This window comes from Schistocerca piceifrons, chromosome 2 (genome assembly GCF_021461385.2).
Source record: "Schistocerca piceifrons isolate TAMUIC-IGC-003096 chromosome 2, iqSchPice1.1, whole genome shotgun sequence".
NCBI lineage: Eukaryota > Metazoa > Arthropoda > Insecta > Orthoptera > Acrididae > Schistocerca > Schistocerca piceifrons.
In genome coordinates this window covers 976,532,133-976,554,517 of record NC_060139.1, presented here as the reverse complement: position 1 = coordinate 976,554,517, position 22,385 = coordinate 976,532,133, and the positions used below count along the sequence as shown (strand labels likewise).

The 22,385-nt window shown below is 43.9% G+C and overlaps 1 protein-coding gene across 1 annotated transcript in view; it reads right to left on the bottom strand.

The window, feature by feature from the left end:
* The window catches only part of LOC124777122 (synaptotagmin-15-like), a 252,021-nt gene that overhangs the window by 62,191 nt on the left and 167,445 nt on the right, over nucleotides 1–22,385 (bottom strand). Inside the window, exon 2 of the mRNA XM_047252408.1 lies at nucleotides 11,540–11,692. Coding sequence (XP_047108364.1) covers nucleotides 11,540–11,661 — 122 coding nt within the window. The 5' untranslated portion in view covers nucleotides 11,662–11,692. The remainder of the gene's footprint in view (nucleotides 1–11,539; nucleotides 11,693–22,385) is intronic.

The following is a 22,385-nucleotide window of genomic DNA, read 5'->3' as shown; positions in this document are numbered from 1 at the left end:
TGTAAGAATACATTAAATGGAAGGCTTTTGAAATTAGAAAAAAAACGCTCTAATATAACAATGAAAATAACCAGTTATTGATAATGTAAATGGACAGATAAAACATCTACTCAACAAGCAGCAGCAGGGGAACACACAAAAAAGGATTTAATGTTTACAAGCTTTAGGAGCCAGTAGCTCCTTCTTCTGGCAGAAGACAGTAGGTCTCCCCTGACTTGGGGTTCTGGGTGACTTCTGAGCTGTACCCCTTCCACTAAACCTCTCCAGCTCTTTTCCTTCATCCCTATTCCTTGCCCTTCAACTCTTCTGCCAGAAGGAGCCAATGGCTCCAAACCTTGTAAACGTTAAATCCTTTTGTGTGTGTGTTCCCCTGCCGTCACTTGATAAGTAGATTTTTTTGTCTGTGCATTTACTTTATACTAAAAAAATGCTCTGATATTTGGTGATACTTGCAACGTGCAGAGAATATGAGCCATCAACAGACTGGATTCTATGTTATCGAAGTATGGTAAAAGACCACACATGAAATTTTTAGATGAGCACTGGATGTACAGGTGTCATTTTCCCAGTCCAGCTATAAGCATGTGGCACTTGAGCTGCCCCAGCCCCCTCCTCCTGTATGTTAAATGTTCCCGTAACTAACAGGGACATTGTCAGCTAACTTCATCTACACCAATATTTCCACAGTTGAACACCCTGTTATTTTTGAGGCACAAATGTATGCCTTCAAAATGGACTGTTCACCTATCGAAATATTGGTGATTGTTGAGGATGGTACCCAGCTGCATTTCTGTAAGTTATTTCAACTACAACCTACTCAGTTCAAATGATTTTACAGTTTTTTGTAATGAGATGAATAAGTCATACTTCATCAGTTACTCGGAATAGCAGTATGAGCACTGACTGCCATAAAGAGTGTAGACAGCAAGATGCTTTGTTTAGTGAATCCAGCAGGCTGAAACTGTGTCTACCAAATGACTGTTTAACTGTTATGACAAATCTGAAGAAGTTACCTGAATTATAATTACACTACATTGGAAACAGCAATATTTTGGAAATGCTGAGACCCAGTTTCGAGATTTTTGCAGCCCTGAACAAACACCGGAATATGGCATTTCATACCTCATCCACTTTTGCAATGCCAAATAGAATGAGAACTCATTGAGCTAGAAGTTTGTTTCATATTAGCAACACTCTCTCCTGGCCTGGGCCCCCACACGGCAGTAGGCCACGCTAACCACTCAGCTATGGAGGCACGCCGATGATGACATGAAACTTGTAGTAACACTGTTCACGTTTTACATCGCACTTCACTTAGTGTAGACCGGGACTGTGTCCTAGGCATGCCCGATGTTAACTGACTGGGCACAGCCCGTGCTGCCTGAGTTGTTGTTGTTATTGTTTCGCCGGAAGAGGTCGCGTCCGAATTCTCGCGTGCCCTCTGGTGGACGGGACAACTTGCAGCAACTACCGTCCGTGACGTGCCGTGCCGATGTGCGCCTCCCGCGATCTTTCTGGTGGCTACTGCACTCCTCCTCCTTCAGGGGGTGAAGCCACTGTGATCCACTGCCTTGGAAGGTGGAGTGTCGGGCAGGAGCAATGACCTCCACATCCATTGGAAGGCTGGAGTCGAGGGGATCTGCCAACCCTCGAGCCAGAACCTTCGAATACGGCTGGAAGTGACCCACACGAAGAGGCCCCCATTGTCCCACCACCGAAGCCCGGCACAGAACGGGCGACAAGCTGTCTAACTCCGGATTCTGTTCCACCTCAGGAGGGGCAAGACCCAGTGGCGCGGACGATGGGGAAGGGACGACCACAGGTGAACCAGCCTCCTGAGAAACCGGGCCTGCGAGGGGGGCCGGCTCTCGCTGGGGCATCTCTAAAGATGGAGCTACTGGAGGCTTCCAAGGCTGAGAACCATCGCAGTGTGGCGGAGTCACAGTGGGGAGAGGCGGTAACGTCCCCTGAGAAACCAACACGGGTGAAGGCAATGGGGAAGCCGGTGTCCAAGAAGTCGGAGGGTGGGTGCCCAAACGTGGACGTAGTTGATTTTGGTGACAACGTACCACCTGGTCCCCCGCTTGCAAGGTATAGAGCCAGCAGCCATTTCGGCGCAGGACCACCGCCGGTATCCAACACGGCTTCCCCATTCGATTGTGGATGAAAGGGGGGAGAGCAAATGTGCCGAATACCGAAGCGCCTACTAAAATCCTGGAAGGTCTGCGAAATAAACTGCGGTCCATTGTCCGAGACCAGGATGATTGGCAGAGCTTCCACAGAAAAGATTTTTGCTAGTGCCTGGATTGCAACTTCTGAAGTGGTTGAGGAGCAGCAAACCACATATGGGAATCAGGAACAAGCATCAATGACAATGAGCCAAAAGCCATTGAGAAACGGGTCCGCAAAATCGATGTGAACACGTTCCCATGCTTGGGTTACTGACAGCCATGAAGAGAACGCTGCCCTGGGAGATGCCTGTTGGCTTGCACACTGGGAACAGGCGGCCACCAGGTGCTCAATTCCTCTGTCAATACCGGGCCACTACACATGTCTGCAAGCCAAGGTTTTAGTATGGGAAACACCCCAGTGCCCCTCATGTAATAACGTGAGGACCTCCCTTCGTAAACTTGCAGGAACAACCATGCGAGGAGCTGTATCATCGGCAGCCAGAAGGAGAACTCCTTCCAAGACCGAGAGGCGGTCTCGTAGAATAAAATAATTACAAAGAGGGTCCGAGGTCCAGCCTGGAGGGCGGGGGGACCACCCCTGCTGAATGAGGCGAACTACTTGCCGGAGAACCGGGTCAGCTGCCGTTTCCCTGGTGACTCGAGAACTAGTGATCGGGAAGCCATCAACCACTTGGTGGGACGCCACATCCAAATGAAAACAATCTCCTCTCGATCAAACTTAGGATCCAGGCCCACCGGAATCCGGGAAAGAGCGTCGGCGTTGGCATGGCAAAAATGAATGTCATAATAGTACTTAGAGAGGAACAAGGCCCAGCGCTGTAGTCTGTGGGCCGTCCTATCCGGAATCTGAGAGGCGGGGCCAAATAACGATATTAACAGCTTATGGTCAGTGATTAACTGAAACTTCGCGCCATACAAGAAAGGGTGAAACTTGGTAACAGCGTAGACAATGGCCAAAGCCTCTTTTTCCACCTGGGAGTAATGGGCCTGTGCGGGACTAAGAGTTTTAGACGCAAATGCCAGCGATTGCTTGGAACCATCTGCATTGCGATGGGCCAGGACCGCCCCCACCCCATACTGCGAAGCATCTGTAGCCAGGACCAACGGCTTATGGGGGTCAAAAGTAGCCAAACAAGACGCTGACGTGAGGAGGCCCTTCAATGAGGTGAACGCTTGCTCGCATGCAGGCGACCAATCAAAAGGAACACCCTTGCGCAGAAGGCAGTACAGGGGGCGGGCTATGGTGGAAGCCCTGGGAATGAACCGGTGGTAATAGGCTATCTTGCCTAAAAAAGCTTGTAACTCTTTCAGCGAAGCGTGCCGAGGAAGGTCGACGATACCTTGGACCAAACTTCCTAGTGGCTGGACACCGTGCTGAGAGATGGTGTAGCCCACATACTCAATGGACGGTTGGAAGAAGTTTGACTTACGCAGGTTGCAACACAAGCCCACAGACCTGATTTTGAGAAAGAGGGTGCGAAGCTTGTGCAAGTGTTCCTTCGTGCCTGTGACAATTATGTCATCCAGGTAATTAATACAATGAGGGATTGTCGATGTGACGTGTTCAAGATAATGCTGGAATATCGCCGGGGCACTGGATATTCCGAATGCCAACCGCTGGTATTGGTAAAGGCCAAACGGGGTGTTGACGACCGCCGGCCATTTGGAGGCCTCATGAAGTGGTATCTGATGATAAGCTTCTGAAAGATCGATTCTCGAAAAATATTGGCCTCCCGCCACGGCGGAGAACAATTCATCAGCACGAGGCAAAGGATAGGTGTCCACCACCAATTGGTGGCCTTGAAATCGCCACAAAGACGTAATTTTCCCGAGGGCTTCCTGACAATAACGAGGGGCGAAGCCCACTCACTAGAAGAAATGGGAAGAACGACCCCTAGGGCTGTCAGCCGGTCTAGCTCTTCCTTTACCTGAGGGCGGAGAGCCAAGGGGATCTGCCCCGCGCCTAGAAAACGCGGGCGAGCCGACGACTTCAACTTTAAGTGAGCTTCAAAGTCAAACACGCCCCAGGCCGTCCTCAAAGATATCTGGAAAGTCTGAGATCAAAGATTCCAATGATTGATAGGGAACATTTTGGAGACCAACTGTATGGTGTCAGCGATAGAAAAACCGAACGCTTGAAAGGCATCCAGGCCAAAAAGGTTAGCGGAGGTCGCATCACTGACAATAATAAAAGCAATAGACCGAGTGACTGATTTTTAAGTCACGTCGGTAGTGAATTGACCCAGTAGGGGAATGAACTGTTTACCATAACCGCGTAGACGCCAGTAAACTGGCGCCAACGGGGGCGATCCAAGGTCGGAATAAGTTTGTGCATTCAACAACGAAACTGCCGCGCTCGTATCTACTTGCAGTTGTAACCGGCGCGACCGAACAGACACCCCGATAAAGAGTTTGCGTGCCGATGCGTCGGGAGCGTGGCCCAATGAAACTTCCTGAATGTCAACATCCATGACCTCTGTACCTGCTTCCTGAGCGGCAAACTTTAGCAATGTGACCTTTTTTATTGCATTTGCGACAAACGGCCCAACGCTGGGGACACTCTGACCGATCATGATGTATAGAGCACGACGCACAGGACGGCAACAGGGGCCGGCGGCCGGAATTCTGTTTACGCGCCGTACGGGAGCGGCCGTAACGGCCGGATTGTACCGCTCGCACGTCGTCCACCCCGGACACAGTGGACGCGGACGCGCCGCCCTGAACCGCCTCAACGTCGCACCACGCTTCCAGCTGTTGACCGGTGGCGTGAGAGACTTCATACGATTGAGCAATGGACAGGACTTCCTCAAGGGAAGGGTCTTCTAACTGCAGGGCCCGTTGCCGGACCTCCCGATCAGGGACCGAACGAACAATGACGTCGCATACCATAACGTGGGCATACGACTCTCGCGTCTGCTCCGTGACAAAATGACACTTGCGACTAAGACCGTGCAGGGTAGCGGCCCACGCCCAGTAAGACTGATGGGGCTGTTTCTTGCATTGATAGAACTCGACCCTAGCCGCCACAACATGCGTGCGGCGGCGATAATATGAAGACAGCAATGAACACAATGCGTCAAAAGACAAGGACGAGGGTTCCTGCAACGGCGCTAGCTGCCGCAAAACTTGATACAGCGAGGGAGATATCCAAGACAAGAAGAGAGCACGACATATCTCCGCATCGGCAACATGAAACGCCTGGAAATGCTGCCGAGGGCGATGTTCATATGTGTCCCAATCCTCCGCCGTCTCGTCATACGGGGGAAAGGGAGGAGGCAACGGCGCTGGAGCAGACTGCGTGGAGAGCAACGCTGGAAGCACTTGTTTCATGGTGGCCATGAGCTCCATCTACTGCTCAACCAAAACCCGCACTAAATCCTCCATGCCGTGGATAAGCAGCGAAACCGGAACAACGACGCAACATGCGTAAGAACAACCCTACTCGTCGCCAATTGTGTAGTAACACTGTTCATGTTTTACGTCGCACTTCATTTAGCGTAGACCGGGACTGTGTCCTACCTGCCTGCACTCATCTTTTGCTTTCCCCTCTTTGGGGAAGTGTGAGGGGGAGTCTGTAGCCTTTCGGCTTTTACTCCCCTGTGAACGTGTGTGTGTGATTTTTCTATAGTTTTTGGTGTCTGTGATTTGTGATGATTGTTGTGAGTGTGTCTGGTACTTGCCTGAGGTAGGCGAGAAGTTTGGTGTTATATGGGAAGGAACAGGATGATGGATTGGGTGTTGGGATTTTCTCTTCGACTTAGTCGTTGAAGATCGTCATAGGGCGCTTGTGCTTATCGCGGGACATGTCATACCGACCTAGGGAGTGGATGAGTGCGTTTTCGGATCTGGAAGAACCCTCGTAGAAGGCCCTTGCCAGATCCTGGAAACGCTCTCTCAGGAGTGGGATTTCGGCTGCGGCGTGCAGGTCGTCTATGGGGAATCCGAGTGGTAGATGCAGTGCCCTTCTGAGGGCGCGGTTCTGCAGCCTCTGGAGTTTGTCCAGGTGCTGCTTTGCCGCGTATCCCCAGACAGGGCACGCATACTCCATTACTGGCCGGATCAGGGCCTGATAGACATTTACTGCTACTGGGCAGGGAAGGGAGCTGGTTGTGTTCAGGATAGGATATAGGATGGACATTCTGGCGCAGGCCTTCCTGTGGACCTCGTCTATGTGGGGTTTCCACGTAAGACGAGAGTCCAAGGTTACGCCAAGGTACTTGGCGGTTCTGCGCCAGGGGAGTTGGGTTCCATTTAGGTGGAGGTGGAGGGGGGGGACGTTGAGGAGGTTCGCGCCTTCCGAGCCTGCGGGTAATCAGCATTGCCTGCGTCTTCTCCGAATTGATGGTGATGCGCCAGCGACGGGCCCAGGTTTCTGTGTCGTCTAAAACCCTTTGTAGCCTACGAATGACCAGGTCCTTGTTCGCATTTCTCGTGTAGAAGGCTGTGTCGTCTGCGTACTGCGCGGTGTGCACCAGGGGGGCCGTCGGAGTGTCCGCAGTGTACAAGCTGTACAATACGGGCCCCAGGACCGATCCCTGTGGCACCCCAGCACGAATACGCCTTCTGGTGGAGGTGGCAGTTTCTACTTTGACGGAGAAAGTCCTATTCGCGAGGTAGCTCTTGATTAGCTGAACAATGCTCCCTGGAAACCCTTGTGAGTACAACTTGTAGAGTAGCCCTCTATGCCATACTGAATCAAAGGCTTTGGCTACGTCTAGTAGCACTATCCCGCAGTAGCCTCTGTGGTTGAAGCCCTCTGTGGCTGCTTCAACCATTCTCATGACCTGTTGTGGGGCAGAGTGGTTCTGCCGGAATCCAAATTGGAAATCCGGCAGAATTTGCTCTCTGGTAATATGTTCTTGTATGGGTTTTAGCAGGAGGCGCTCATAGATCTTGCTGAGTGTTGGCAAGAGGCTAATCGGCCTGTAGTGCTGCGGGAATAGAGGGTCTTTTCCTGGTTTGTGTATCGGGACCACTTCCGCATGTTTCCAGCAAGCTGGGAACTCACGGGAACGAGTAATCTCGTTGAGGACGTTCGCGAGGTGTGTGATCGCTGTGGGTGGGAGTTTTTTGACTAACTGGTTTGTGACACTGTCGTGCCCTGGCGCCTTTTTTGTAGGGAGGGACCTGATTACTCTTGCCACGTCCTCGGGGGCAAAAAGTATGGGTTCGTCCTCTGGGTCCTCCTCAGCATTGAGGAAGACGGCCAGTTGACGACTGACTACCTCTTCATGCTCTTCATCCTCGGGTTCTGCCGTTTGAAACTGCTTCTCGAAGGAGTCGGCGAGGGCGTTGGCCTTCTCAGCATTGCTGTAGACCAGTCCCCGCTCGCCGTGCAGTGGCGGCATCCTAGCGCGTCTTTTTGTGAATTGTTTGGTTGCTTGCCAAAGTGTATGATCGTCTACTTTGAGAGCTGTGAGGCGGTTTTGCCATTGCTGGTTTCTGTGCTCATTGAGCGCTACCTTCAGTTCTCTCTGTAGACGATTGAGCAGCCTCCTGGTGGCCTGATTTCTGGTGATCTTCCACTCTTTTGCCACTCTGTTCTTGTGTCGAATTTGAGCTAACAAGTGTTCCGGGAGCTGTATTTGTGGCGGTGGGCCATCCCTTTGTGGAGGGGTGGCTTCTTCCGCTGCCTGCAAGATGAAGCCTGTTAGGTCTTGTAGCGCTTGTTCTACTGTTTCGGCAGTAGGTGGCGGAGCGCGAGCGATATCAGAGGCGACAGTTTCTTGGTATCGCTCCCAGTCTGTACGTTTGTACGACGTCTGGTACCGTGGGAGTGCTACCCATTCTCCCACATCGACTTCTAGAATCACTGGGTTGTGGTCGGAGGACATTCTGTTGATTGTCCTTGCGGTCACAAATCCTGCGATCCTCCTAGTGAGAGCTATGTCTAACACATCGGGCCTGCTTCCGTTTTTCGGAAAATGCGTGGGCTCGACTGGACCCCATGTTTCGAAGTGGTGGGTGCGCGCTAGTTGTTGCAGTTTGGCGCCTGCTCTGGAGGTTACTCTAGAATTCCAGTCAGGGTGTTTGGCATTGAAGTCTCCCCCTATTACGAGTTTGCCTTCAATTTGCCCTAGAGCAGCTATGTCTCCCTCATCTATCTGGTCATGTGGGGGTCGGTAGACTGCAACAATTGTTAGGGGTCCAGTGGCAGTGGTTACTTCCACCGCCACTGCTTCGATTTTGTTGGTAGCTGGTAAGAATACCTGGTGGTGGGGGATCCCTCTTTTTACATATATGGCCACTCCTCCGCCTTGGGTTGGCCTGTCTTTACGGTAGCTAACGTAATTGGGAACTGTCGCTTTTACTCCCGGTTTTAGGTGGGTTTCCCCCATCATGCATATGTCGATGGAGAACTCCTTCATGAGTTCTCGGAACTCGACCTCTTGATTAACAATGCCGTCTGCGTTAAAGACGCACATTGTCAGGCCTTGGATGTTTGGTCGTCTATCCATGATGGGGTTTTGATATTACTGAGGAAGTCGCAGAGGGGAGCGACTGCTGGACTGTTGCCTGAAGGGCAGCGAGGACCTGTGTGTTCTGCTTTTGGGCCTCCCTGAATTCCTTCATCATTTCCATGACGAGGTTCATGGTCTGCACCATTACGCCTAACAACTGATCCATGGGGGGGAAGTGTGTCTGGGGTTTCCTTTGAACTTAAACACATCACTAAGAATTCATTTCACATCTCGAAGTATTTTCAGTGATATGATTATGTCCCTCCTACTTTGAATCATATATACACTGAAACCTTGCTTAACGAGCACCTCCCGTAATGCACAATTCGCATAATGAGCAAAACGAATCATTAAAAAATGACTTGCTTAGTAAGCGATGTTTCACATAATGGGTGACAATGATTCGGTGTGATGTCACCAGCCGATCACGTGCAGCAAGGAAAATATACTGCAGTCTTGGTTTAGTGCTCTTTCTGCTACCATCTAAGTGCAACTTCTGATTACACATTTTTCTTAACTTGTGTTCACACAGTGCATTTTAGTGTACAAATTTTAATAAACTTCATAGGCATATCTCCGAGGATAAAGCCACAAGAAGAGGACCACAAGTGGAAGAAAATGTTCTTAGAAATGAAACGTAAAATCACTGAAAAATGCGAACATGGTGTGGGCACTGCCAATTTAGCATGCACATACGATCAGTCCACATCAACTAGTTGCATTATCCTCAAGAACAAGGACAAGATTAAAGAGACAGACGCTTCAAAGAGAGTGACAAGAGTATCTAAACAACAGTTTCATATTCTGGATGATGTCGAAAGGTTGCTCCTTATATGGAAAAATGAAAAGCAATTGGAAGGTGACAGTATTAATGAGAACATCATTAGTGGGTAAGTGATAATGATTTTTGGTGACCTCATTAAGAAATACCAGAATCATCAGCAGTGAAGAAGTGTTTAAGGGAAACCATGAGTGGTTCAAGGAGTTTAAGAGAAGAACCAGCATCCAGAGTGTCGTGAGGAACAGTGAAGTAGGCAGCTCTAACACAAAGGCAGCAGAGAACTTTAACAGCAACTTCAAGATGCTCATAGATTCTGAGGGTTATCTGCCGCAACATATTTTTAATTGTGAGGAGATAGGTCTATTCTGAGAAAAGATGCTGAAGCATACCTTTATATCAGCAGAGAAGAATGCATTGCCCAGTCACAAGCCAATGAAAGACCATCTCACACTGCTATTCTGTGGCAATGCCAGCAGCAAATTGAAAATTAAACTGCTTGTTTACCATTCAGGAACTCCACGAGCCTTCAAGAAGTGTAAAGCCCAGAAGAGCAGGTTAAATGTGATGTGAAGGTCCAACAACATGGCTTGGGTGACACATGATCTTTTTGCGATTGGATCAACGAAGTGTTTGGTCCTTCAATAAAAAAATATTTGCTTGGGATGAATCTGCCACTCCATGTCTTCCTTGTTATGAACAATGTTCCTGCCCATTCTCCAGGCCTACAGCACCACCTCCATGAAGAACTTCAATTCATCAAGATCCAATTTCTGCCACCCCAACACCACTCCATTACTTCATCCTATGAACCAGTAGATTATTTCTAATTTTAAGAAGCACTCTTCAAGCATTGCTTTGAGTTGACTGAAGTTACCAATCTCACTCTCAGGGTTTTGGAAATATCACTTCAACATCGAAACATGTGTCAAGACGATCAAGAAGGCATGGGAAGGGGTCACCAAGAGAACTCTCACTTCTGCTTGGAAGAATCTTTGGTCGGAGTGTGTTGCCGAATGTGACTAAGGCATTTGAGTCAGTACCTGTGGAGCCTGTATTGAACAAGATTGTATTTTTGCCAAGGATATGGACTAGAAGTGGATAACAATGATACTGATGAACTTGTGGAAGATCTACTGAAGAAATGACCCCTAAAGAGCTTATGGAGTTGCAGTATGTTTAACAGCAGGAAGTTGTGGTGAGGAGTTCTTCAGAGGAGGAGGAGAAGGCGGTAATAACAAAGCAGCAACCTTCTGGCAAAGTAAGAGAAAAGCTGAAAGTATGGGAAACAGTTGCATCATACATGAAAACCACCACCCCAATAAAGCAGTGACTACGCGCACTACAATTTTACTATACAATAATGATATATTCCATTTTCACCAAGTGTTGAAACGTCAGCAATAACAAATGACTGTAGATAGCTTCCTAGTGAAAAAGAATTAGTTCTGTACCATGAATAATAAAGTATGTAATACTGTATGTATAATTTTCTTTGAGTAAGTGGCATGAATAAGATAAAACTTTTAATATTTTTTTCTGCATGGAACGCATTACTGATTTTACATTAGTTTATATGGGATAAATAGTTTTGCTTAACGTGCATTTCGCACTATGAATAAGATTCTGGAATGAGTTATGCTTACTATGCAAGGTCCCACTGTATTAAAATTCACTGAGATTTTATTATTAAATACCAATATTAACAAGATATTACTTTGACTGCATTTTTCTACGAAAATTGGAAAGATAATTACCAAATTTAGTGATTGGGAAATATGGAAGTAACAGCTTCAAAAATAGCAAGTTCTCAGTTTACATCATACCACTCATCTGATACTATATGCTAACCGCTTGGAATGCTAGCATCACTTCAGCTGTCAAAGGGTTGCACTTTTTTGCCATACAGTTTTGCAACTGTTTGTTGTAGACTGTGGTTTCCACCACACATTTTGCCTGTGGATTCTACACTGCCACCTTTCTGTTCAACAAGCTGATCATTATCCATCTAATGTTGCACAGAGTATAATATTACATTACTGTAATTGAAGAAATTGTAGCAATCAGGAACACTTAGCAAAGCAATTAAGGGAATGCATTATAAATACCTTGATATGCGGCGAACAGTGTACAGGTGGCCATCTTGAGGTCGTTGGCAGCCTAATAGCGTGGTCTCATCCTGGACACTTGGTTGACAGCAGTCGCAGCATGCGCAGCAACATCGCCACATACCAGAGTCTGCTCTGTTGACAGTATGAAACCTATGAACACAGACATTATGGAAAAAAAGTTATCAGAAATCTCTTTAAGGTTACAGAAAACTTAACTTGGAGTTAAGAAGAAAAAGAAAGAAAGTCCTGACCCAAGTTAAAAAGAGAATGTCCGATTACCTTACAGGCTTCTTTTGGATCTTAACTTGATCAATTTGTGCAAAACACCAGGTTTGACATAAGTGATGGTCTAATATTTCCTTTTACTTTCTATGTAAGAATAAAACATTCTGATTGCAAATCCCTGAACATATTTTTATTTGTTACAACAACAATGATGAAAATAAACATTTAAATTTGGTTTAGAGGCATTTATAAACAAAAGTGGAGAAAAATAGAAATTATTTATATTTATATAGATGATAATTAACATTGTGTTCTGGACTGAGACTCGAACTTTGCCTTTCGTGCATAAGTGCTATACCAAATGAGTTAACCAAGCGCGCCCCACAGCTTTACATCTGCTAACACCTTGTCTCCTACCTTCCAAACTTCATATCCGCCCACACTCCAAACTTCATATCCGCCCACACTCCACTGCAGAGTGAAAATTTCATTCTGGATAATTAACAATTACGGTGCATAACAAGATGAAAAGTTTTTAAAAGATATCTGTAAATGGGCATATCACAGAACTAGATGTATGCATTAGCTGAGGATTATTGTACTACATAAAAACAAAGTGATAAATAATCTTTCACTCTTCACAAGGAACTCAGCAATTATGAAGTAATCACTTAACAATGTGTGCTATAGAATAAAATCACAAACTTACCAGCTATTTGATGAGAAAAAATATGTGTAAGACTGACCGACACACATCTGGAGTAACATTTTCTATCTCCAAATTTTAGATGCAGAATTTTTCTTAATATTGAGAAAATTTAAGGGTAAGTAAAGTATACAAAAAAGAAAGAAGTCACACAGAACCATAGATCAAGACAGATACTCATTGAGTCTCTGTATGTCCATCTTTTCAGAGGTGGCTGTGAGACCTCAGCTGTTCATACTGAACATCAGATCAAACACCTTTCAGCCATCTAATTTACAAACAGTTATTTTATTGGGCTATCAGTTTCAACAATATATTATGCCACCTTCAGGCCCCTGCTTGATATAGTAATCACTTCAAACATCATCAGACATGATGTCTGAAGTGATCATTGTATCCAGCAGGACCCTGAAGATGATGAAATATTTCAGTGAAACTGGTAGCCCAATAAAATTTGAAATTAGACAGCTGAAAGGTGCTTGATTTTTCATCAGATATATTGATTGGGCACGTCTGAAATTGATAGATGAGGCTTTAACAGTTGAAATTAGAATGACTTGTAGAAAACTGATGGCTCATAGAAAAGTAGGCAGAAATGCATCAAAAATTATTTTCGCAGAAAAGGTACAAACAGGAAATACAACAAGGACAAGCTAAGATGATAAAACACAAAGAACCTAACAATATTTGGAAGAAGTACAGTTCTCAAGGGATTGCCTTGCAAACAGAAAACCTGGAAATCACCAAATAAACTCCACACAGAATTCCAAATAGAGCATTTAATGACATCCATGAAAAATCAGAAGAAAAGTAGTAATATGAAGGCTAAGAAGGGACACATATTGAAACAGACTGCTATATAATATTTATCAAGATGAAGTTCATCCTGTGAAATCAGTTAAACATTGAGAAAAAAAGGAAAGCTAGATTTGATTAAGAGAACATCATAACAAGCACAGAACTCTATTTAAAACTCCAAGACATAGATGCCCAAATATGGGAAGTTATGAAGGTCTGCAATATCCAGATTGTTGAGGAAACAGCTTCAAAAAGGAGATCTAAGAAACACTGACAATGGAACCAAGATTGTGAGGATGGCCTGATAAAATGAAAGCAGCCACAGCAAGACTCATATCTGGACAAGAAGGAAAATTGGTTTTTAAAATTTAAGCGAGTTTGACAACAAATAGCAATAGTGGTAAGAAAAGTTAACCATATATATGATAAAGACCAGTACCATTGAATCAAAAATTATTTTCAGATAAATAAGATCTCAAGCCTTCTACAGGCCTCTAAAGGTATAATACCCAAAACCTTTGCTTTAAAAAAAAGGAAAACTCGAATTAACCAACAAATAAAACTGCAAATTATTAGCTAAATATTTAGAGAAACTATGAAACTGTGACAAACTAAATGAGAGACTTCCTACCTCAACTCCTGCAGTGAAATTTCTGGAATCGAAGCCACCAGCTGGTATGAAATCATTCAATACACAAGAAACAACAAAGCAGATGATGAACATGGAATTATTCCAGAATTGTGGCAACTGGCTGATACAAATCTATTATGGGCATGAAAATGAATAATGCAGAATACATGCTTAAATGAATTCCAGAGGATTGAAAGTGTGTTTCAATTTGACACCAACAACTACAAAGAAATAACACTGTTACCAGTCACATACACAGTTCTTCCCAAAGCACTGCTTAATAGGTTAGAGAAGCAGGTAGATGATAGGATCAGGGAGTTTCAAGGTGGATTTTGAAAGGAAGATGAGATACAGAGCAGATCCTGCGTCTTAAGCTCATAATCTAAAACAGAGTAGCAAAATGCATACTCTATGTCATCATGTTTGTGAACTTCAAAAAAGCATACAGTTCCACTAATAGAACATATATGTTTCAAACACTGGAAAAGTTTGGTGTGGATGACAAAACAAGAAGTTACATAACAGTAACAGTAACAACCACAGAATCTTAAGTTACATTTTTAGAGGAGATATCTAAAGCTTTTGAGGGGCTAAAAGGTGTTAGATAATGAGATTTTCTATCCCTATTTTAATTGTGTCCCTGAAAATTTGATACAGAAATGCAAAGAATATATCATGAAGTGTGGAGTAAATGACCAGAAACAAATGGGCCATAACAACAAGAATCTTACAATTCAGTATATGGCTTTTGCCAATGATCTTTCAGTACTGTCTGGAGACATAACCATCGCAACAAGAAACGTCAATATTTTGATAAGAATTGCAGAAATAAGAGGTCTTCAAATATCATATGCAAAAACAAAATAAATGGCAAATATAAATTTATGAACACATATTATGGAAAAATTAAATGAGTTAATAAGTTTAAGCCTGGAATGCTACACTTATTTTCATTGACAGGTGTACACCTAATAAAAACAGGCTTTTAAAATGTTTAAAATTTTTTATTTCAAAATAATATAATAAACACTTAAATCACACTTAAGAAAAAAAGAAGGAAAATGCCCAGAGAGAAAAAATTACACTACTGAAGACATGAAGCACACAATTTTCATTGGTGGTCCAAACAAAAAACCTTTTTACTAATAGCACATTTAGCTCTGGATTTCCTGTCTCGAGCCCTAGGTCAGAAAACATACTGCCCAGTTGTGGATTCTGGAACCCCTTGGGCTTCTTCCTTTGGCAGATCCATAATATGGCCAATGGTTTGGCAGATTTCTCTTCTTAAATTTGGTTTTTCAAATGTCTGACATGTTTGGTCACATCATATCTACAGCCAATCTCTTTAGGTAAGATATTCTGTTCTGAAATATTTCCTTATCAACTGCAGAGCACCCCCTCAACAGTATCATAGATTTGTATCCAGCAACATTTAATAGGCAGAGAGACCAGCAACAAGTTTTCCTAGCACAAGAATATGAATAACTTAACTGATCTAGCATGTCAACACCACCTTTGGAAGAATTATAAAACTGAATAATTTCCAGGAGTTCTACTGTGTTTGGTTCTTCCCCTTGTTCATGCACAGCTGGCAGCACAAGAACACTATTTCTTTTGTTTCAGTGAGCAGTATGGTAGCTAGGTAAGGTGGCCAATGAAACAGAACATTGTAGAATTTGGTTCTCTCTCTTTATGCTGAGGAATCTCTCTCTCTCTCTCTTTTTTTTTACTTTACCAACTACGATAATATTCTTGTCTCAAAGGCTCTGAGCTGTTTCTATGGATGTAAACCAACTGTCCACAGCTACGTTTCGGTTGGTTCCATGAAAAGAAGTCATGAGATTTTCATAATACTATCGAACCACACGTATATTACGTAGTGTATTTCCCTTACCCGCATACACTTCTACATCAAGCACATAAAATGTTCTTGCATTGCAGCGCATCACTATCTTAATCCCTTACTTGGTTGGCTTGGAAGGAATACATATTTTAAATAGAGACCAGACTCTAAACACAACTAATTTTTCGTCTACTATAGTGTGTTCAGAAGGTTCGTATAATTCTTTCATTTTGTTTTTGGAGCATGCAAATATTTCCCAATATGTCTATAGCCAATGATACCATTCTCATCATGGAATGAATGTACAAAATTGGATTACGCTACTGCCTAGCCTTAGTTGGGATCAGTGCTACATGATCACTTTTCTTCGCTACACTTTCGGATGGTACGGGTCTATGTCTCTTAGTCTTCTCTGCACTCAAGTGTCTTTGTCATCAATTCTGAGACAATGAACGACAAATGTGAAACACGTTTCAGGCAAGGCTGCCTGAAATACTCCTATTCCACTGCTTGGGTCAAAGAGGTCTTTTGTAAAGACACCTCCCATTTTCATTGCACCAGCATAGCAGTTCATTCCTATAAGAGATTGGATTTCAATATAATCAGTGTTTTCTGAGTATGAAGACCTATTGTCTTTAGGTGCTCCATCACTGTAATTTTTATCATCCTTGCTTTTCTTGTATTTAGCTCTCTGAGCTTCAATTTCTTTGTTAGTGCACACTCTAACCAAATCTAAATTTTCTTTTGAAAAGCATAGCTGCCAAGCATCCAGTGCACTTTTTATATGTCTTACTCTGATTGGTTCAGAAGAGCTAGGGATCTTATTGTACAAAGTTTTGAAACTTCCTGGCAGATTAGGTATTGGCAGAAGTAAATCTGTGTGGACAATTTGTAAATCATGCTTGGATAGCTCAGTTGGTAGAACACTTTTCTGCTAAAGGCGAAGGTCCCCATCATGGCCCATCACAGTACCATGGCCCCCATGGTATCATGGCCCAGCACAGATTTAATCTGCCAGGAAGTTTCAAAACTGTGTACAATAAGATCCCTAGCTCTTCTGAAGCAAAGTGACATTATAACACTTATTAGAATTATAAAACCAGAACGTTTACATGCAGTTGAATTCCTGGATTTAACTAAGACAGGAGAAACAGAAAACACAGAAACGAAAGGGAGGAAAATCCTAAGAAAAATATTGGGGCCAATAAGACGCAACAGTGAATACACGAGCAGACGTAAAGAAAAACTGTACAAGAATACTGGACAATCAATAAATGTAATGATCAGAAATTTTTTATGATGTTTTACGGCCATCTGGTTCCGAAAACTGAAAGCTGGTAAACGGTAAAGCGGTCAAAAATACAGAAACCCTGCAAATACCAATCATAGTGGGTGAGATGTCCTATCATCTAATTGTCATTGTTCTGCTTTGCATCAAGAAACATTAACGAATTGTTCAACAGTATGTCAGTAATTTCGAAGGTATGTGAAGTAGTTATGTTTAACATTGCTAGTTTCTCGCTGGTCCATTTCCACAATTGTTCTTACACGTACCATCCGAAAGAGTAGCGAAGAAAAGAGATCATGTAGCACCGATCCCAACTAAGGCTAGGCAGTAGCGTAATCCAATTTTGTATATTCATTCCACGATGAGAATGGTATCAATGGCTACAGTACCGTAACGAGGTGATCTTGAGCCCCTGACAGAATTGAGAACTGCCGAAAGCTAGCTGCTCCCCCCCCCCCCCCCCCCCCAAAAAAAAAAAGCCACCCCTTCTCCTTCACAACGTTTGGACGCGCGCACACGAACGATCATAAAACAAAAAACTAAGTTTAAACAATTTTTCCTAAGTTCATACACGCGCATAAGAACTACATGTTCATAAGACTGACCAGTGAGGTTTGGTACAAGTACTACATAGGTTAAACGCTTAGCACAGTGATTAACAAAGAAACTTCAGTTTCGATGATTCAGCGTGTGCCATTGTTTCATTCACATCTGGATAACAAAAATACGTATCGTTGCCACAAATCGCAAAATTGCGGTGAAATAGTCATCATCCGCTCACCAACTTTCCAGATCCTACAACACTGTAGTGAATTAGCAGTTAGAGCTCTATTTTCGAATCTTTGTAGGCGGCAGCTGTTGGAACCGAGCGCACAGTTGCCACGCAAACCACACATCGATGGACTTCTGTTCGTTGGTAGTCATTTCTTTGTGATGCTAGTTGGACTACAATTAACACTGTAGTAAAGTAATAAATACTGGAAGATAGTAGACTGGTAGTTGTATGCAAAGAGTGAAGGAGACATTGGCAGTTTTAGAGAAAGGGAGGGTCACTGTGGCAATGAAACATAACTGACAGTGAGAGGAAAAGAGTGAAAGAGACAGTGCCAATGGGACAGGAATAAAGAGAAGGAGAAAGTGGAAGTGGGAGAGCTAGTGATAATGAGAGACAGTCTACGACAATGACAACGAAGCTGGACAGGGACGAAGGATTTCAATGATGGATAAGTAGATGTGAGCCAGTTACCATTAGGGGAGATTGTGGGAATGCATGTTGAAAACAGCGCGAATATGTTCGCGTGTCAAAAATTTTTGAGAAAATTTTTAAAGGTGGTAAGGAAGATAGAATGAGGAAGCTGTTACCAAGCTATTCAATCAGAATCCTTTAAGAAGGAGCATATTTGACTTTTTCTGTGCTTCGATAGGAATATTTTTCCACCAGTCTACCTTCTTAATTAGATTAATGAGTTTAGAAAGTGGGCCGCACGTGGTAGCCGCGTGGTCCAAGGCAACCAGCCATGGTTCGCGCGGCTCCCCTCATCTGAGGTTCGAGTCCTCTCTCTGACATGTGTGTGTGTGTTGTCCTTGGCGTAAGTTAGGTTAGATAAAGTAGTGTGTAGGTCTAGGGACCGATGACCTCAGCAGTTTGGTCCCATGGAAGCTTACCACAAATTAAAATTAAACAATTAGAAAGCGGCTTTATAAGAATGAGCATCTGGTAAGTTGATGAAGACTAAGATTGTTATACGTGAAACGTTGGTGTGTTGTGTACTGAACAAGTATATGAGTTTGTGAGGCTAAGTGAAAGCCCTTAAGTACCTTCAAATGACTTTCGATGATTTCAGGGCTAAATGGTTCGCCCTAAGGTTGCCTAATATTGTTTGTTCCGCGTGTGTACTTGGGTAAAGTATGGGTCTACTGCGTAACTCTTATTCTGCAACGACAGCAGTTTTCTCGCGTGTCTGTGCCAACACAGACAACACTTGTGATTCAGACGCAATTAGATGCAAAATCATTGTTCTACTGGTAAACTCCCAGCCTTCACGGAACAGATACAACACGGAGAGAGTAGTGCCAGATTCACTGCGAGCTGTGTTAATTTGCTGGCGAGGAATAATCTCATATTTTGATTAAAACATAAATAAATGTTGAAATGATTCGATTCTAAGTTACGGCTGAGAACGGAGATTTGATGATCGAGTTGTTGCAGGTTGGAAGTTACCATGAAGGCCTCTTTTAAACGGAATTGTTTTGATCGTCCCAGCTTTGTACCAATTGTGATAGTTTCTGCGGACGTGGAGCACAGATAAATTTATATTTTGAACTTGGATTTTATGTAATTTTTAGGTTACTGCTGAGCGCTATGTTGCCATTGTCGCTGCAGAAATTGTTCCCGTATTGTCATCCTAAAAATTACATTCTTTTGCAATTTTCTATGCACACATGTAGGTCTTGTTTCGGAATATGCTCTTACGCTCTGCCAGTGTGTTTCAGTTACGACTAAGTGTCTGCGTTCAGGGTAATAAGTTCCGAGAACATCGTTGGTACATTATGTTTGTCAACGAAAGCGAAAGGTATGAGGGTAGAATGCTCATGTTGAACTGAACTGAAAAACTGGCGGATCCTTGAAGATAGATGCCAACTAATCAGCCACAGACTGCTTACATAATTTTAAGAACTAGTATCAGGTGAGGAATCTAGCAATGTATTAAAACCCTGTCCATATCGCTTAGACTAATTACAACGTTCAGAGGCAAAACAGTCAATTCAACGCTTCATACGTCAATGTCTCCTTGAATTAAAATGGCAGCCCGTGCCCTCTATGTCGTATCATTATTACGGATTCATCTGTCTACATTACAGATAAAATCAATAACTGAAATATGTCAAAGCTCTCCTTTTGAGACGACTGTGTGATATGAAGGAAATGAATGTTGTTTCTTTATTTTTATCTGTATTAGTAGCATCGTATCTAAGACGTTTTAAAAGTCTTATAATTATATATTTCAAACACTCTTATTACAACTACTCGAACCATTATCGTCTTTCCACTGTTCTTGAAATTAGAGTTGTGGAATAGAAAATGGAACACCAACTCCACAATACAAAATATGAATAATAATGTAGAATAAATATAGACTCTAAATTGCATGCATTGTTGCAGTAAGGCACAAATAAATTCGATGCACTCTGATTTCATTACCGTACTTGCCATTTCCTGCATGCCGTGTCTCTTTTCTCGTTACCTGGACACTTCCCACAACAGCTGTCACTCTCGTAGAAGACACATGCTGACGTATGCTGTTTGACAAAGATTTTATTGCATTACGCGTCACAAGGGGCTACTTTCTGAGATGATCACGTGGAAGTGAATAATATTGTTACGATGTACACGTTCATAGCAAATTCGTGCCGATACTGTTGAATGCGAAGGAACTGTAAGTTACAGTTTGTACAAAGAGAAGTATTAATGTACAAAAGGATGAATTTTTCTTCGTAAAAGACATTTTGAAATAGATATAACGTAAACTAGAAAGAGAATGCTATAAGACAGTCCGTCTGCACATGCACACCACGCAATTTTGTTCCACCTTTGCTTCACTTTATTACTTCTTGTTCCTTTTGTTCCGGCTACAAATGTCAAACTGCTCTGCGTCGAACACCGGCTGTTCCACACGGCAGGGTGAAAGAGGCTAACGCCGTATGAACCATTTTCATTTAATTGTATCCATAACCTTGATAACAAATTGTACAAAAATATGATTTAAGTTTTCAGCGAACAAAATAAAGACTGTGGGCGGGGGAGGAAGGGGTCAGGTTTCTAAAATTGCCATTTTTATATAAATTTGGCAGGAAGTACACAAACTTAATGTATCCCGGATGATTAATAGGTTTTCATTCAATGTTTTTAAGGAATATCATATTGTTACGCAAGTGGTATGCATATTCCGTTGGTACACTGCTTTGCAAAACTTAAGGACGAAAGTAACTTTCGCAGTACGTGTCGCTGTCAAGTATTATAGTTCGATGAAAAGTGCGCCCTCAAACACTAATAATCATCATCCTCATCTTCGATGAAACTTGGGCCATACATACACTACTGGCCATTAACATTGCTACACCACGAAGACACGAAATTTAACCGACAGGAAGCAGATGCTGTGATGTGCAAATGATTAGCTTTTCAGAGCATTCACACAAGGTTGGTGCCAGTGGCGACACCTACAACGTGCTGACATGAAGAAAGTTTCCAACCAATTTCTCATACACAAGCAGCAGTTAACCGGCGTTGCCTGGTGAATCGTTGTTGTGATGTCTCGTGTAAGGAGGAGAAATGTGTACCATCACGTTTCCGACTTTGATGAAGGTCGGATTGTAGCCTATCGCGATTGCGGTTTATTGTATCCCGACATTGCTGACGCGTTGGTCGAGATCCAATGACTGTTAGCAGAATTTGGAATCGGTGGGTTCAGGAGGGTAATACGAACGCTGTGCTGGATCCCAACGGCCTCGTATCACTAGCAGTCGAGATGACAGGCATCTTATCCCTGTGGCTGTAACGGATCGTGCAGCCACGTCTCGATCCCTGAGTCAACGGATGGGGACGTTTGCAAGACAACAACCATCTGCACGAACAGTTCGACGACGTTTGTAGCAGCAAGGACTATTAGCTCGGAGACCATGGCTGCGGTTACCCTTGACGCTGCATCAGAGACAGGAGCGCCTGCAATGGTGTACTCAAAAACGAACCTGGGTGCACGAATGGAAAAACGTCATTTTTTCGGATGAATCCAGGTTCTGTTAACAGCATCATGATGGTCACATCCGTGCTTGGCGACATCGCGGTGAACGCACATTGGAAGCGTGTCATCGTCATCGCCACACTGCCGTATCACCCGGCGTGATGGTGTGGGGTCACCTCTTGTTCACACTGACGGCACTTTGAACAGTGGACGTTACATTTCAGATGTGTCACGACCCGTGGCTCTACCCTTCATTCGATCCCTGCGAAACCCTACATTTCAGCAGGATAATGCAAGACAGCATGTTGCAGGTCCTGTACGGGCCTTTGTGGATACAGAAAATGTTCGACTGCTGCCCTGGAAAGCACATTTTCCAGATCTCCCACCAACTGAAGACGTCTGGTCAATGGTGGCCGATCAACTGGCTCGTCACAATACGCCCGTCACTACTGTTGATGAACTGTGGTATCGTGTTGAAGCTGCATGGGCAGCTGTACCTGTACACGCCAACCAAGCTCTGTTTGACTCAATGCCCAGGCGTATCAAGGCCGTTATTACGGCCAGAGGTGGTTGTTCTGGGTACTGATTTCTCAGGATCTATGCACCCAAT